Below are 15754 nucleotides of genomic sequence, written 5' to 3'. Positions count from 1 at the left end.
CTAGATAGGCAGAAGGGGGCTCCCTGCTTGCTGTCCACCTCTGGTCCTCATTCTGGACTTCTTCTTGTCCTGAACTACTTTAGGGTCCTCCAAGGAAGCAAGAGCTGCCAGCCTCAGCCATTTGGGGCCAGGCAGGACGGTTCCCAACTGACCCTCTGCCAGCTGAGGATGAGTAAACTCTATTTTGCAGGTCACATAACTCACTTTAATATTTACTTATTTGTTTATTTATTTATTCTACTGGAGACTGAACTAAGGGGTGCCTTATCATTGAGCTATATCCCCAGACCTTTTACTATTTTTTATTCCAAGACAGAGTCTAACTAAGTTGCTGAGGGGCTCACTAAATTGCTGAAGCTGGCCTTGCACTTGCAATCCTGTCTCAGTCTCCCTAGCACTGGGTTTATAGGTGTACACAATCAGGCCTGGCCATAACTCTATGAGCCTATGGTAATGTTGATTTTCCTGCTGCAGCCTGGGTCCAGCTGTACTATGAGCAGGAACATTAAAGAATAAGCATCCTAGAAGCAGCTTTGCGGCCACAGCAGGAAAAAAGACACTGGACAGAGGGCTGGGGTGGCCCTCCAGGTATCACCTCCAAGCTTCACCAGCCTGAAGCTCCACAGTTTGAGCTCATTAGGAGGTCCTTAATTTTCTCACAAATAATGGAAAATATGGGAATGAATCGTTTTGCCTGCTGCTAGGTGAGGCTTTTCTGAACTGGAAGAAAGACACACAGAAGTTTCCAGTTGCCTCTCTCCTACCTACATTTTCAGAGAAGAGTTACCAAGAGGAGAGAGTAAATACAGGAGGGTCCCACCCCAGGCTGGTCAACAAGAACCACATCCAGGCCCTGGCAACTGCAGGAGCACCATATTGGAGTCATGTCAACCCAGGACCACTAAGTAATGACCGTGGAAGGCAGGGGTCTTCCTATGCCACCAGGACCCCCCTCCCAGGCCTAGGCTGGTGGGTGAACATTGCATGACTGAAAAAAAGCAACCCAAGGGGAATCAGGGATATAGGCCAGTGGTAGAATGCTTGCCAATGTCTTGGGTTCAATCCCCAGAACTGCAAAAAAAAAGAAAGAAAAAAAAAAGAAAACTCTTCTAGTCAGTTTTTTTCACTGTTGTGACCAAAAGACCTGACAAGAATAATTTTAGAGGAGGAAAAGTTTATTTAGGGGCTCACAGTTACAAAGGCCTCAGTGTCTAGAAGGCCAGCTCCATTCTTCAGGGCTTGAGGTGAGACAGAACATCATGGTAGAAGAGTGTAATAGAGGGAAGCAGTCACGATGATTGGAAAGCAGAGAGAGAGACTACTTGCCAGATACAAATAAGTACCCCGAAGGCACACCCCCATGCCCCACCTCCTCCAGCCATACCCTACCAGCTGTAAATTACCACTCAGTTAATCCTTATTAGGAGATCCATTCATGATTGGGTTAAGCCTCTCACAACCCAATCATTTCACCTCTAAGCCTTCTTGCATTGTCTCACACACGAGCCTTGGGGGACACCTCACATCTAAACCATAACAAAAAACAAGACTTTAAAATAGTTTTAACTTATCTTTTCTCTTGGAGTTTTAATTCATACACACACAGACACACACACACACACCCACACACACACACACACACACATATATATTTTAACTTCCACATTCTAGAATTTTATTATACTACTTCAGTGAGTGACATAAAGGCAAAGTGTCACAGAACGAGTCCACACACATCTACCATGAGAATCTCAGCACTCTCAGTCTACAGTGAAAGGTATTTATTTTATTAAGGAGTATAAATGTTGTCCTTTTTTGTTGACTTGGGCCTTTTATTAAGTAGGTGTTAATTTGTTGTGATCATGGAGCATTTCAAACACTCGCACAGTAGACAGAAGGATAAATGAGCCCTTACATTGCCTTGGTCCAGCTTCAGCAACTACCTCATCTGTGAGTGTGAATGATCTTTTGGATTTCAAGTTCTTCTCAGTGCACTTGGATTTATCATGTAGAGGAAGAGAAAGAGACAGGCCATACTCTATTAATAATCTTAGAGCTTCTAGAAAACTTGCACTTTTAATTCTGTAAGTTTTGTGAAACCCCTGCCTTCTGGGCTAAAGGAAGACAGAGCAAGGCTGGAAAAGCCAGGCCTGCAGCTGGGAAGAGCTCAGAAGCCCCCAGAGTTCAGCCATTCCCGTGCCATGACGCTCTGTTGGGACCTGAGACTTTTGAGGGCTAAATGTCCCCACTGTTAGCTGAGCGGTGATACCTGTTAAACAGCCTCACTCAGTTCTTAATGCCCTCTGGGAGGCTGAAGTCCCTCCACTGTCTCTTGCCTACTCAACCAGTAGAGCTATCCTTAGTGCTGCCCAACTGGTCTCTACTTTCCCACAGGGGCTGCTCCTGGAGGCCACCAGCCATGAACCCAAGGCTTACCCACCAGGGTGCAGGATGCTAAGTCGCCATCAGTCTTCCAACTGCTGCTGCCTAGGAGGATTTGCGCCATCTCTCTGATCCCACTAAGGAAATAGCCCAGATACCCAAGACTGGATGGCCCAGGAATATGGGAAAGGTTCCCTTTACTGATCTAGGAAAGGAGTTGCCTGGGCAGAGCAAGTGGCTGTACTAATATAATAACAAGGAAAAGCAAAAAACCCCAGTTCTCTTGGGAGGAGACCTGGGTCCACGTGTCTTTCTCAAGGCAATTCAGAGAGGAGAGATGCGGTAGGAAGGACTGGAATATCACCATCCCTTGGGGAAGGATGGTTCCAGAAGACTCCAGGCAAAAGGGAAATCACTTTAGTCCTTTTTTTTTTTTTTTCTCAATTTGGTTTAGTGCTCATTAGTTTAATTCTGCGTGTATGGGTTCATTATAAAGTATTATAACCTCTTTGATTACTAATGCTGGCTTTGGATTTGCCAGTATGGATTCAGGTTTAACCTCCTCATCCAGTTTCTGGTTTCCAATCAGTTGTTCATCTCTGATATATAGCACCCTTGTTATTAAGGTGTATCCCTTGGTATGGTGTCATACACCTGTAATCCCAGCGATTTGTGAGGCTGAGGCAGGAGGCCAGCAAATTCAAGGCTGACATCAGCAACTTAGCAAGGTCTTAGGCAACTTAGTGAGACCTTGTCTCAAAATAAATAAAAAAATGAATGAATAATAAATGAATAAATAAATAAATAGGAATGTTGCTCACTGGTTAAGCATCCTTGGGTTAACTCTCTGGTACCGAGAGAGAGAGAGAGAGAGAGAGAGAGAGATATCTCACTGGATTGTCTGGAAAAACTACATAAGAAATATTCCTAAAGTTTCTAGTATAATTCTTGGTACCCAGTAAGCAAGTCTCAATAACTTAATTATAATTTTTGGTTATAAAAAATTTTTTGGAGATTGATAAATTCCTTATTTGAAAAATTTTAATTTGCTTTCACTGTTCACTTGAGGTTTGTGTCATACCTACATTCATCCGCAGAAACTGGGGGGTCAATCAACAATGGTCCTTCCCAGGAAAGCCACATGCATTTGCCTGCCCTGACCTTAACAGAGGGGGTCCTGCATGTGGGGCTGCTATCTTTTGTTGGGTCCTTACTCTCATTCTGCCTTGTCCCTTCCATGCATTATTGGGGGATGGTGTTTGTGTGGGCCTCTTCTATCCATCTTCCTAAAGCAAGACTGGCAGGGGCAACATTGGCATGGCTGTGCCTATGGACAACTTGTTGAAATCCTTTAGTGCTGTTGCTAAAAGCTGCTGCTCTGAGCCCTTGGGCTTCCTCTCTGCTAGGCTTACCACTGGCCCCTTCTCAGGATACCCATACAAGTGAGGGTTAAGGCCTGGCTTGGAAGGTGTCCCCTAGGATCCTGGTCCAGCTCCTAGTCTAACGTCTGATCTGAAGGTTAGTCTTTGTGCCCTATGACTGTTAAATAGAGAACCCACTACCAATGACAAGGAACTATCCTTAATTATGAATGGACATAACCCAAGCAATGACTTACCAGCCAGGTCTAGCTTCTATGCAGAAAAAATGACCCTGCATTCTGTATGGCCGAACAGCTAGGTTAATTAGGGACAGAAATAAAGCTGCTTGGAGGTGACCAGATAGAGAAAATGATTCACTTTGTCTAGTAGAGGATCACAGGATGCATTTCTAGAAAGGTATGGAAGCCCCACAATACTCAAGAAAATGACGTACCTCCGATCTCACCAGCTCCCCCTGACAACTCATTATTGAAATCCATGTTAGCTTTTTGACACTGGGAGCATAATACCTGACAATAACAACTTTAGAGAGGAGGAAAATTTGGGGGGGCTCATGGTTTCAAAGGGTCAGCCTATAGTCAGCTGGCTCCGTTGCTTTGGTCCTAAGGAAAGGCAGAACATCATGGTGGAAAGGTGTGATAGAGGAAAGGTACTCAGCTGACGGCAGCCAGGAAGCAGAGAGATAGGGGATGGGGCTCCAGAGGCCAAAAGAACCTTCCTGTCCTCAGTGACCTACCTTCTCTAGCCATACCCCACCGGCCTACCAGTATTTTATTTTTTTACCATACAGTTCCTTCCTTCCTTCCTTCCTTCCTTCCTTCCTTCCTTCCTTCCTTCCTTCCTTCCTTCCTTTCCTAGGAATTGAACCCAAGGGGACTTTACCACTGAGCTACATGCCCACCCCTTTTTATCTTTTGAGACAGGGTCTTGCTAAGTTGCTCAGACTGGCCTCCAATTTGCAATCTTCCTGCCTCAGCCTCCAGAGTCACTGGGATTATAGATGTGCACAACGGTGCCCAGCAACCACTCTTATTATTATTATTATTATTATTATTATTATTATTATTATTAATTCATCAAATGGATTAATCCTCCAATTAGTTTACAGGTCTCATAATCTAATCATTTCACCTGCTTCATTAACACAGAAGCTTTGGGGAGATACTTTATATTCAAACCATGACAGTACCCATCAATTTATGCAACTTATATTTGCTTCTAATTTCAGTCAGGGTTTGGAGGAAGAATGAGGGAGGAGGGAACGAGGGGTCATCATGGTAGAAGAAATGTGTTTTTGAATAAACCCTGGGTTGGGTAAAGCCACACTTGCCTATAACAGTTGGAGGTCTTTGCTTTGCTCTGTGCTTGCTTCTGCTGGGGTCAAGTGGCACTAGGATGCCATCATTGAGTGTACCTCAGGGTTTCTGCACCTCAGCAATACTGACATCAGGGCTGGATCGTTGGGAGGGGGAGTCTGTCTTGTGTGATGTTTTGCCGCACCCTGGTCTCTTCCCAACAGCTGCTAATAACAATACCACTTTCATGTGACACAACCAAAAATGTCTCCAGACATTGGCAAATGTCCCTCTTTTGCTACTAAAAATGATGGGTGTACCTCCACCAGATGTTATAGTGGCAAGTCAAAACATTGAGGGAATAAGTGCTGATGAAATCCTCTGAATAGCTGGGACAACCAGAATCCAAAGGCAGCATGAGGGTCTGGTGAGGTTGGAATAGATCCAGGGGTGGGATAGGACTTGGGCAGAGCTTCAGGGATGCATGGACTTCAGTGGATAGGTTTTAGGCAGGAGGAAATGCACAAGAAAAAGCTCAGTGTTAACAATGACAGGGTCCTAGGAGGACAATAAAGTCTGAGCTAACTACAGATAAAAGAACCTGTTTTAGTTTTAAAATGACAACATCCAGTCTTTATTCATTTTTTTATTTTTTATATTAGAGATTAAACCCAGGGGTGTTTTATCACTGAGCTAAATCTCCACATCCTTTTTATTTCATGGAACATGTTATTACTAAATACTGATTCTGGCCTTGAACTTGTGATCCTGCTACCTCAACCTCCTGGGTAGCAAGGATAACAGGCATGTGTCACTGCACTCAGCCAACATCCATTCTTTAAATATTGCAGGATTTAATTAGAAAATTGAAGCTTTTCACTCATTATAGTCTTAGTACTTTGTTTTGAGATTTTGCAAGTCTGATCATAGGGGCCATGTTTTTCCAGAAGTGTCTTGATACTTTGGGCATCTTAATCATGGAGGAGCATCATCACTGGGATAAAAACTAGGTCTCATGCCACATTTCACCCTTAAGAACAAATCTCTGGATTCAGTGATGTGCTAACAACTGGCCCTCAGAGGAAAACACTTCCACTAAAGGCATAGTCAAACTACCAATAATTTAACAACTGGCTGGAAAAATTTTCCAAGAATTTAATAATCAGCTCCCATGAGAGACTAGGATTGTGGCTCAGCAGTAGAGCACTCGCCTAGCATGAGTGAAGTGCTGGGTTTGAGTCACCAGCACCACATAAAAATAAGTAAATCAATGAAATAAAGGTGTTGTGTCCAACTACAACTGAAAATAATAATAATTAATCTCCCATGAGCAAGGATCAGCCAACTCCCAGCCCACCTCTGCTTGGATGTTTCTCTGTAAGTCCTGTAGAGAACTTTTTCTCCTCTCCAAAATGCTTGCTGTATAGTTCTGGAGGCTGGGAAGTTCAAGTTCAAGGGGGCCATCTGGTGAGAGCCTGCTTGGGAAAACAAGGACGGACAGCATCACAGGGCATGGCAAGAAAAAAAGAGCCAAATGCAACCTTTTATCAGGAGCTCACTTTCACAATAGCAGCCTTAATCCATGAGGGTGGCGCCCTCATGACCTACGCACCTCTTAAAGGGCCCACCTCTCAATGCTGTTACAGTGGCAAACAAATTTCAACATGGGTTTGGGGGGGACAGTCCATGCAGCTTTTTCAAATGGTGTTTTAATAACTGTCATTATGTTTTAATAACTTTTTAATAACATTATTCATAGCAATGAGTTGTCTCCCTTACTAAACTATAAGTTTTACCACAAAAGGGATGACCTTGTGATGTACCTGGCACATATTGGGTCTTCAGTAAATACTTGTTGACTGGGTAACTGAAGGATGGATGCTCTGGCTTCAGATCTCTCTCCCCCTCCCCCATGCCCTCTCACTATCTCCCTGTTTCCTCCCCTGGTTTCCCTTTTTTACCTGATTCTAATTAGTAGGCTGTGTCTCAGCAGCAGGAGCAGGATGGAGATGGTACTGCTCATGAACTTCCCGGGAAGAAAGGGTCCAGCCTCTGCCTGGTCCCCAGAGCTCTGAATGAAGGTGCTCTGCAGCTTCTCTCCAGAGAGCAATTTCTACACCCACCTGTCACTCTTCAGATCCAGGGGATGGCTCTATCCAAACCACTTCAGAAATCACATCTTCAGGTCACACTGAGCTGGGTTGGTGCGTATTTTCAACATTTCAAATGAAATCATCCAAGTACTCCTTCCTTCACTGAGGAGGTATAAGTAGAAATCAAGCTTAAGGCAGCCTGGAATGCAGTCATTCATTCTCCAGAAGCTGGGAAGACACCAATCCAGCCCTCATCAGCAGACAGTCTTAAAATAGGGACTGGCCACTAAAATGTCATCAAAAAAGCATCACACATTAATGTATGGTGTGCATGCAGGAACACGTGTCTCTGTTTGTATCCCCACAACTCTGCTTGGCTAATGCCCTTGTCCATTCACCCCAGCCCCACTCTTCATCAGCAAAGCATCGCTTGACAAAGCCTGTCACATTCTGGGTGTTTTTCAGTTGGAGATGGAGTGGTGGGTCCTGACAAGGCATGCATGTGTCATTTCAAATCCTTTCCTGGATGATTTCCCTCGGAGCACATTGACCTATTCCCTGATGATGCACAGCCCGCCCTTCCTCAGGTCCCTCCCAACTCCTATCACAGAATCTGTGCTCAGCAAGGTGCTGTACAGATGCTCCTTGGGACACCTAGACATGCTAATCCAGTGACACCTGAGGGAATGTTGACTGTGCCTCCCTCACCTGCTATCATTCACCCAGTGGTTGCTCTCCACTGTGTTCAAAATTAATTGAAGATTCATGTATGTGCTGTCCCTGGAAGATTATTTGAATTGCCTGCTGAGCTTCTCTGCCAGCAACTTCTGGGAGCCTGGGTCAGTAGTCTTTGATCCTCAGAGATCTTCAGGTCTTCTTCAGTGAAATGTGACAGGTACCATTGGGTTAGGAACCCTTCCTTCTAAAGGCCCAACTTGACCGTGAAAGTATAGGACACACAACGTTGGGGAACCACAGAGCACACTTGGGTTGAAAGGAATAGAGAGACTCTGGAGATGATATTTAAACACTAAAAAATAAGCAATTAAAATAATTGTTAACAATGCTACTGCTTCGTGAGCCCCTGTGATGTGTCATTTGAAACAGACGGCTTCCTTCAGATATTGCGTTAACAGATGTTTATTTTTCACAAGCCTCTGAGATGGGCTTTGTTCTCATTGAATAGACAAGTAAACAGACTTGGCCAGTTGTTCTGGACCTGCAGGGCTGGCAGCTAGGATGCAGCAGAGTTGACCATCCCTGGGGTCCTTAGAGGAAAAGTGCCAACCCCTGGGGAGTGTAAGAATCTATGTCCAACTAAGGGGAAGCAGAAGCACTCAGCCTTGGCATAGAGCATGGTGGTGGTTAAAATGCAATTTTGGTTCCCAAAACTCCAGTTGCCAATCAGCTCCGCCATCTCTAGCTATGTAGCCCTAGACTGGCAGACTTTTCCAAGTCTCATATATATAAGGGAATAGAAGAAGAAAGATAATAGTACCAGCTTTATTGGACTCTTCTGAGGATTAAAGCATTTTAAAAGTATGTTAAATTGGGGCTGGGGTTGTGGCTCAGTGGTGGAGTGCTTTCCTAGCATATGTGAGGCACTGGGTTCGATTCTCAGCACCACATACAAATAATTAAAATAAAGGTTCATCAACAACTAAAAAAATATTTTGAAAAAAGTATGTTAAATTGGGTTGTTTGGCTTAAAGCTACTGATGTAAACTGTGATGGTAGTACATAGTTGTAATCCCAGGTACTCATCAGGAAGCTGCGACAGGAGGATCACAAGTTTGAGGCCACCCTGGACAACTTAGACCCTTTCTCAAAATAAAAATAAAATAAAAATTTAAAAGGGCTAGGGATGTCACTTAGTGGAATAGCCCTTATTCAAACCTAGTACCATAAAAATAATAATAAAATAATAATAATAATAATAATAATAATAATAATAATAATAATAAAACAGTCCCTATACATATTTTAAGTTTGGCCTAAAGTCTTTGTACCTAGTGAACTGCAGTCTAACTTGATGTATGAACAGACTGTAACCTCCTACTGTAACATGTAGCTTAGTCTCAGGCCATCATAAGGAGCCAACTGTTCAAACCATGTTCATATAAGATAGACTTGAGCTGTAACTAACCAGGCTGTCTTTACCTCACTTTTGTTTTCTGTATGTCACTTCCTTTTTCCTGGCTCTAAATGTAGCCTGGTGGGGTACATTAAATTTAGCCTGGTGGGGTACATATTCTCAGTATGGTGGGGCAGGCTGTTTTGAACCATCTGGGATCTGCACTGTTGCAAATCCCAAATAAAGGCAATTAAGATTTGTAAATTCCTTGGGTCAAATATAAATTACCTAGAATAGTAAAGCATGCATAGCGTGGGCAAAGATTATTTGAAAAAGTGCACTCAGATCAAGTGAGTAGTACTTAAGTCATTAATTCCTGTCCATTGAGAACAAACACTGTGGCAGTCTCAGGTGAGAAGCGCTCACCTCCACTACTTTTCACGGGTGGTGGGGACTTAACGCACATTGTGCAGCCACAGAGACCCTGGAACTGAAAACACAAGTGCTGGGGTTCTCGCCCACTCCTGGTGGGATGGGGTCTGCCCCAGAGGAGAGACCCAGCCATCAGAACTAAAGAAACACAAAGCAGAAGGTGGCGTCCCCTGGCTTCAGAAGAGTGCAGCACCCAACAGAGGCCACACTTATCTCTGCTTCCATGGTCATCCCTAGAGTGGCAGTGAGGGAGCCGCCTTGTGGGCCAGTTACTTGAGGTTTATTCTGGTTGGCAGAGAAAGCCCCGGCTGGTGCCAGTAAGCACTGTAGCGATGGCTGTGAGCTGCTGCCAACTGCCAACTGCCTCCTGCACACAGAGTGGGGAGCTGATGCTATCTCAGATCTGTCCCGGACTGTGGGCAGGAAGGGAGGGGCTCAGGCTGCCTGCAGTGCGCTGTGACGGAGAGCCCAGAAAGGAGGCTCCGTGACCTGGTACCAGTAAGGCCTTAGGAGCTTCCCCAGCACCTAAGCCCTTCACTTCTCCAAACCCAATTTCTCCAAACCCAGAGACTCCCCTTGGCTTCTCCCACAAAGTCCTTCAAATAGGTCACTTCTCAGAAAACTGGAGAAGGAAGAAAAGAATGCAGAGGGAAAGGAAACAGAAATGCCACCAACTGTATACTGGGAAGGGGTGAGGCCACTGGAGAAGAACAGGGGTTCAGAAGCCATGCAAAGAAGAGCAGATCAATTCCACACCGTGGAATATAATTCAGTGAGAAAAAGGAGCTATCAGGCCATACACACACACACACACACACACACACACACACACACTCAAAAAAAAATGCATGGAGAATCCATGCATGTTGCTAAGTGAAGAAGTCACTTGAAAAGGACACAGTGTAAGATTCCAACTACATGACCCTCCAGGAAAGGTAAACTATGGGGACAGTGAGAAGGGAAGGGGGGACAGGAAGTATGAACTGGCAGAGCATAGAGGATTTTTACAGCAGTCAAACTCTTCTGTATAATACTCTCATGTGACATATGCCATCATACAGCCAGTCCCATCTTATAATGGGTTAACATTATTCTACTTTATGATGGTGTGAAAGAAACATGCAATCAATAGAAATTGAGTTTTGATCTTTTCCTGGGTGAGGGACATGATATCCAATCACCTCTGGAAGTGCTGGATGTCTCCATCAGCCCTGCGGATCAAAAGGGGAAACAACCCACACTCTGTATAATTTTGCCAGCAGTTTTTTGGATACAGGTGATCAGTAAATTGCACAAGAGATACAATACTTTATTATAAAATAGGCTTTGTATTAGAAGATTCTGTCCAACTGTTGGCTAATGCAAGTGTTCTCAGCACATTTAAGGGGAGGACAAGGCCAAGCTGTGACGTTTGGTGGGTTAGGTATGTTAAATTTTTTATTTAATAAATATTTAATTTTTATTTTTTATTGAATATCTTAAACTTACCATGGGTTTACTGGGTTGTAACCCTGGTGTAATCAAGAAGCATCTGTACATTTGTCAAAACCCCACAAGATACACAACACAGTGAGTGAACCTTAATGTAAATTATGGAGTAAGTTAATATGGCAATGTTAGTGCAGTAACAGCCAATGTTAGCAAGAGGGGAAAGTGTCCTTAGTTCCTACTTCTTCCAAAAACCTGAAACTGCTCTTAAAAATACAGCTTATTAAAAACAAATACTGTTTATTAATAACAACAAAGCAAAAATCAAAACCATAACCAAAAAAGCAAAAACCAAGTGGGCCTGTCCCAAACATGAACAGCTGCCCTGCAAGCACACCTCCTGGTGACCTGCCCATGTTAGAAGCAAATAGGCCAGTGAGACATGGCTGTCGTTCAGCTCAAAGTGGATTAATTCTCCCAAAGGTCACTTGATTGGACCCACATACACACTTAATAAGAAAACTTTAATGTCCCCAGCTTTGGTGCAAACAGCCATCTGGCTAAAAGGATTTGGGGCACCTGATTGTGAAGGAGGTTTTACTTTCAGATGAGACACCCAAGGATGTGCCTGGCTGGACAGCATCCTTTTCAGCTCTCAGGGCTTTGAATGTTGAGTTGCTTTCCTTCAAGTTTCGACTTGACAGACAGAAGTTGCTCATCCTCCCCCTGGAGAGCCACACTCCCCACCCCAGATGGGCACAGCTATTTACCCTCTGAGCCCCTAGAAGATGGCTTTCTTCCTGAGCTCGAGATGAGTGATACAACTTGGGATCCAGTGGCCTTTGGTGGAAGATAGGCCCTTGTCACAGCCCATCAGTTTAGTGACAGGTGGGTTCAGTCCTGGTCCACACAAAATGTTCAGTGTGCAAAGAGGAATAAACCCTTAGCTTCCATGGGAAACTGGGGTGACCTAAGTAATCTAAACTCATGACTTGGTTTTTCACTATTTTTATACTTTTATGTTAATGTTAAGTATAAAGTTGATATGTGACCATGGGTTTTCAACTAAAAACATCAGAGTTTGGATCCTATCTATTTACTATTAGTGTGACTGTTTCAGTCAGGTTTATTATTATTATTATTATTATTGTTGTTGTTGTTGTTGTTTTGTTTTCCTGCTGTGGCTAAAAGATCTGACCAGAACAATTTTAGGGAAGACAAGTTTATCTGCGTGCTCCCACTTTCAGAGGTCTGAATCTATTGAAGGCAGGCTCCATTCCTTAGGGCTCGGGACTTGAGGTGAGGCAGAACATCCCGGCAGAGAGTGTGGCAGAGGGAACCAGCTCATATGAAGATTAGGAAGCAGAAAGAGAGAGAGAGAGAGAGGTGGGGGAGAGGGAGGTCTCCACTTGTCAGATACAAATATATACCCCAAAGTCACACCCCCAATGCCCCACCTCCTCCAGCTCAACCCACCTGTCTCTAGTCACCACTCGGTTAATCCCATCAGGGAGCAATTCACTGATTAGTTTAAGGCTCTCCCTACCTGATCATTTCCCCTTCTGGCCCTCTTGCCTTGTTTCATATGTGAGCTTTCAGGGGACACCTCACATACCACCCATAACAGTGATCTTTGGCAGGTGTGAAATGGCCATTATTATCCTGGTGTCACTGTGATGAAATGCCTGAGGGGACCCAACCACAGAAGGACCCTCCTCCTTGAGACATCAGGTTTCACTTCCTGTGTATCCTGAATCAACAGTCATCCCTCAGTGACTACAGGGACTGATTCCAGCATCCCTCCCCCACCCCACACACACCAAGGATGCTAGACTCCATGGATGCTCAGGTCCCTTACATTAAATGGAGCAGTATTTATATATCACACATAAGTACCCTCCCATGTACTTTATTATTTTTTGAGATGGGTCTGTGTTGCCCAGGCTGGTTTTGAATTCTTGGATTCAAGTGATCCTCCCACTGCTTCAGTGTATGCTACCATAATCTCTAGATGACTTATAATGCCTAATATAGTGTAAGTGCTCTGTAAATAGTTGTGTACTGCACTGTTCAGGGAAAAAAGTCTGTGTGTTTTCTGTATAGTTCAGTACAGACATTTTTTTTTTTTTTTTTGAGGTTCTAGGAATTGAACCCAGGGGCATTCCCCAGCTACATCCCCATCCCTTTTTATACATGAGACAGGGTCTCGCTAAGCTGTTGAGGCTGGCCTCAAACCTATGACCTCCTGCCTTGTCGGGTGCCATGAACAGAAATTGAGCATGTATATACCCTTGGCCTTGAGCAATGAAGGTGTGAAAATGGCTTCTGCTTGGCAGAGCCAAAGCAGGTGGACCTCCCTTTGCTAGGCAAGGAATTACAGCTCTGGGATTGGGCTACATCCCCCTGAAACCCAATTCTTTGCCTTATTTGGGTGGAATTTTCTCCAGTGTCTTCTCCCTGATAAATAGGGTTTCAGGAATGCTTTTTTTTTTTTTTTTTCCGGCCTGTCTCTCTTGCCTCCTTTGTCACTGAACCCCAAGGAAAAGGTACTTTCTGTGTCCGTGTGTTTATTTAGTGCCAGCCCAATTCACCTGGAGAGAGCCTGACTGATTTAGTCGAGTGTCAAGGCAGAAGGCTCCTGAACAGAGGGACATGGGCAAGGCTGCCACCCCCGCTCATGGATCCTGGGCTCTAGCTGGGCACCCACAGGAGCACCAGCATGACACTGCCTCGGAGGGATTCCAAGCGGGCAGATCAGACAGAGTAGGATGGACTGGGAAGCTCTGGGAGTATGTGGCAGCTGGCGGAGAAAGGAGCACTGGCCTCCAGCTGTGGAAGCCAGTTCCACACCTTCATTGTTCAAGGCTAAGGGTACGGCTCAGCAACCCCCGACACTGCCTCAGCCCCCCCCCCCCCAGTTGCTGGGATTACAGGTGTGCCCCCACTGTGTTGGGCTGTCATTTCTTTTTAGAGTATTTTCAACCCGAGGTCCTCTGAATCTGTGGATATGAAACCCAATTGTAGATTCACAGCAATCAATGAAGGGGAGGCTGTGGGCTAGGAATCTGATGGAGAATGAGTGGGTGGGAAGGAGGGAGGAAGAGAGGTCCTTGGGATAGAATTCTCCTCTCATAGGGACGTGCCCAGAAGCCCAAGGGGTGCTCAAGACCTCTTAGTCTGGCAAAGGAGTCAGGACCGAGAAGGAGCTTGGGGGAGGGAGGGGGATAAAAGGAAGGTTTTGCAGCACGCCAAGTCCAGGTGACAGGGTGTGAGAGGCAGCCCTGCAGGTCTAGGGTGGAGAGTAAAGGGGGTAGGGTGGGCCGCAGCTCCAAGGAGAGGACCTGGGGAAGGTGACAAAACACGCAGCAGGGAAACCTGTCCCACACTCTCACTGCAGCCAGGCAGGTTAATCTGTTTATTTTTTCAAAACAAAACTAAAAATCACCACTCAAAATATTTGAGAAGAGTGCTCAATCACAGTTAAAAGCATTCTGCAATTTGCAGCCGGAACATCACATACTGGTGGGTCAGAGACCAGCGCTCTGGTATGGCTCAGCCAGGGCTTGGGCCTTTCAGTTCTGGGGCTGTTCTCACATGGCCACGCGACCAGCAGCGGCAGCCCCACGCTGCTGAGCTCAGTGCATCCAGGGAGACATCTCAGACCTCTGTGGGCTGCTGCTGTGCCCGCCTGGTGCAGCAAGGGCCTAACATGCTCCCCCACCCACCAGGAGAGGTCCTAAAGTGTCCCCGAGGGAAGCAGCGGGCCACGGCCCACGTGCAGACTTCCTCAGATGAAGACGGAAAGGGCCTGCACCGTCACCAGGAAGGGCCATCTCCTGGCCTGTGTCCAGCTGGGTCAGGGGGTGCGAAAAAATCAAGTTAGGGGTCATCATCGCTCATGCTTAATGTTGGCTTCACTCCGCTCCAAGGTGACCCCATTGCCATTCCGAGGACCCTCCTTCTTGCTCCAGTCTTTTTCTGTGTAAAGCTCAGCAAGCACGGGGCAATGTTCAGAAGCCACTCCGCCCCAGGACCAGTTATCTGGAATCCAAGGGTTCGTGAGACCTTCTCTCACCACAGCCCAGTGACCTGAAGGGAGAGGGAAGAGACCAAGGAATCAGGCTGGCAGGTGCAAGGTCAGAGCAGCCCATGTGTCAGCGGAGGGATCCCTAAGAGTCTGCTTCCATGAGCTGAGTGCCTGTCCCCCGGACTAGAAATTCCAGTCCCCAGGGTCTCAGTCCTGGTTGCATGTTAAGACTCATGGGGGACCCAGACATTGCTACTTTTCTTATTTTTAAATTTCTTGGTGAAGCATAATAGGCGTCTGGAGACTCGGTGAATGTCTAGGGAGCGTTCAGAACCACTGTTTTAGTCTTTCATCAAAAGATCCTACTATGAGGCTTAGGGTGCAGCTCAGGGGCAGAGAGCTTGCCTAGACCTTGGTTTAATCCCCAGACACACACACACACACACACACACACACACACACACACACACCCTCTGTCCCTCCTTTTTGCTGACTAGTTGTCTCCTGACTCAGCAGGCTGTAGTTGGGGAGAGTGGCTGATTTTCCTGAGAAAAGAGATTACCCACCACACCCTGCTGCTTGTGGAACACTGAGCACTTTTTTCCTCCTGACGCTGCTCACCCCATAACAGCATGTTGGGG

The 15754-nt window shown here is 45.6% G+C and overlaps 1 protein-coding gene across 4 annotated transcripts in view; it reads right to left on the bottom strand.

Moving 5' to 3' along the window:
* Positions 1-14487: 14487 nt before the first annotated feature.
* Eepd1 (endonuclease/exonuclease/phosphatase family domain containing 1) overlaps positions 14488-15754 on the bottom strand; it is a 168985-nt gene continuing 167718 nt past the window's right edge. For all 4 annotated transcript variants that reach the window (XM_076836219.2, XM_076836206.2, XM_076836213.2 and 1 more), the window contains exon 8: positions 14488-15175. In XM_076836219.2, the coding sequence (XP_076692334.2) occupies positions 14976-15175 (200 nt within the window). In that variant the 3' untranslated portion in view covers positions 14488-14975. The remainder of the gene's footprint in view (positions 15176-15754) is intronic.

The sequence above is a fragment of the Callospermophilus lateralis genome, chromosome 1, assembly GCF_048772815.1.
Source record: "Callospermophilus lateralis isolate mCalLat2 chromosome 1, mCalLat2.hap1, whole genome shotgun sequence".
In the NCBI taxonomy this organism is placed as follows: domain Eukaryota; kingdom Metazoa; phylum Chordata; class Mammalia; order Rodentia; family Sciuridae; genus Callospermophilus; species Callospermophilus lateralis.
The sequence above is the reverse complement of the archived record's forward strand: the minus strand, read 5'-3'. Positions and strand labels throughout refer to the sequence as shown.